Source organism: Anarrhichthys ocellatus, unplaced genomic scaffold, assembly GCF_004355925.1.
Source record: "Anarrhichthys ocellatus isolate YVR2014 unplaced genomic scaffold, GSC_Weel_1.0 scaffold20, whole genome shotgun sequence".
NCBI classification, from domain to species: domain Eukaryota; kingdom Metazoa; phylum Chordata; class Actinopteri; order Perciformes; family Anarhichadidae; genus Anarrhichthys; species Anarrhichthys ocellatus.
The window spans coordinates 4,315,568-4,316,543 of record NW_022280050.1 but is presented as its reverse complement, the minus strand read 5'-3'; the positions used below and the strand labels follow the sequence as shown (position 1 = coordinate 4,316,543).

The window sequence follows — 976 nt, the reverse complement described above, 5'->3', positions numbered from 1 at the left end:
TGTGTGTGTGTGTGTGTGTGTGTGTGTGTGTGTGTGTGTGTGTGTGTTGATGGTGGACGGCCAGGAGGAGGAGGACCTCGAGTGTAAGGGCCGTAATCGAGCGTGCGCTGGGGGAGGTAAATGTCCTGGTTATATATCATCAGTCGGAGTGAGCCGGCACCTCTCGGGAGCTCCGGGCTTTCTTCTCATAAACACTATCTCGGGCCCCGGAACACAAATGGGTTTCCAGATAATCTATGGAGGCCTGGCCCTGCTGAAATCCAGTCGCTATATTTATGACGCTGTATGTTCATCACGGCCAAGGGCCACGCGGCTCTGGAGAGACGCGCAGGAGGACCACAGAAGTGTCAAGAGCTGTTTCTCTGCGCATGTGTCACTTCAAACGGCGGATTTCAGGCAGGGCTCCAGCATGCTTCATTGCTATGCTAAGATTATCACTCATCCACAGAAGCAGAGAATATGTGAGAGCCAACAAAGCTTTTAGGGGCTGAATGAGCGTCGAGGGTTATGCTCTGATCATCTTAAAAGGTCTTATTCATCTTACGGGGAAGGAACATGTAAGGATGAGATGTGAGGTGAAAGCAACAAGTAAAATAAGTACGAGAATGATGATGTTCACTGAGGCTGAAAGGCCTTCAGCGCTGCCATTTCTCTGTATCCAAAAAGCAACAAAAGGTTTCACCCCAAGTCATTCAGTACGACGGACTGAGCCCGACGTCTCTTAGCTGCTGCAATTTCATCTCTTTTTGTGATGTTCCTGCGTCTCAGATTAGTGCCTCTCTGTGAACAGCTGGTGGAGTCGGAGTGGTACCTGTTCTGAGCCGTGAAGGTCTCTCTCTGTGGGTGGAGGCCGCTGTACACCACTCGGATCAGGTCATGTTGACAGAGGGCCCCCTCTGTCAATGCCATGGGCCCCAGGCTAGAAGGCTACACACACACACACACACACACACACACACACACACACACACACACA

General features: G+C 51.2%; 1 protein-coding gene across 4 annotated transcripts in view; it reads right to left on the bottom strand.

Annotated features, from left to right (window-relative positions):
* The window catches only part of LOC116389575 (protein FAM126B), a 28,068-nt gene that overhangs the window by 9,878 nt on the left and 17,214 nt on the right, over nt 1-976 (bottom strand). For all 4 annotated transcript variants that reach the window (XM_031858352.1, XM_031858351.1, XM_031858354.1 and 1 more), the window contains exon 7: nt 812-927. In XM_031858352.1, the coding sequence (XP_031714212.1) occupies nt 812-927 (116 nt within the window). The remainder of the gene's footprint in view (nt 1-811; nt 928-976) is intronic.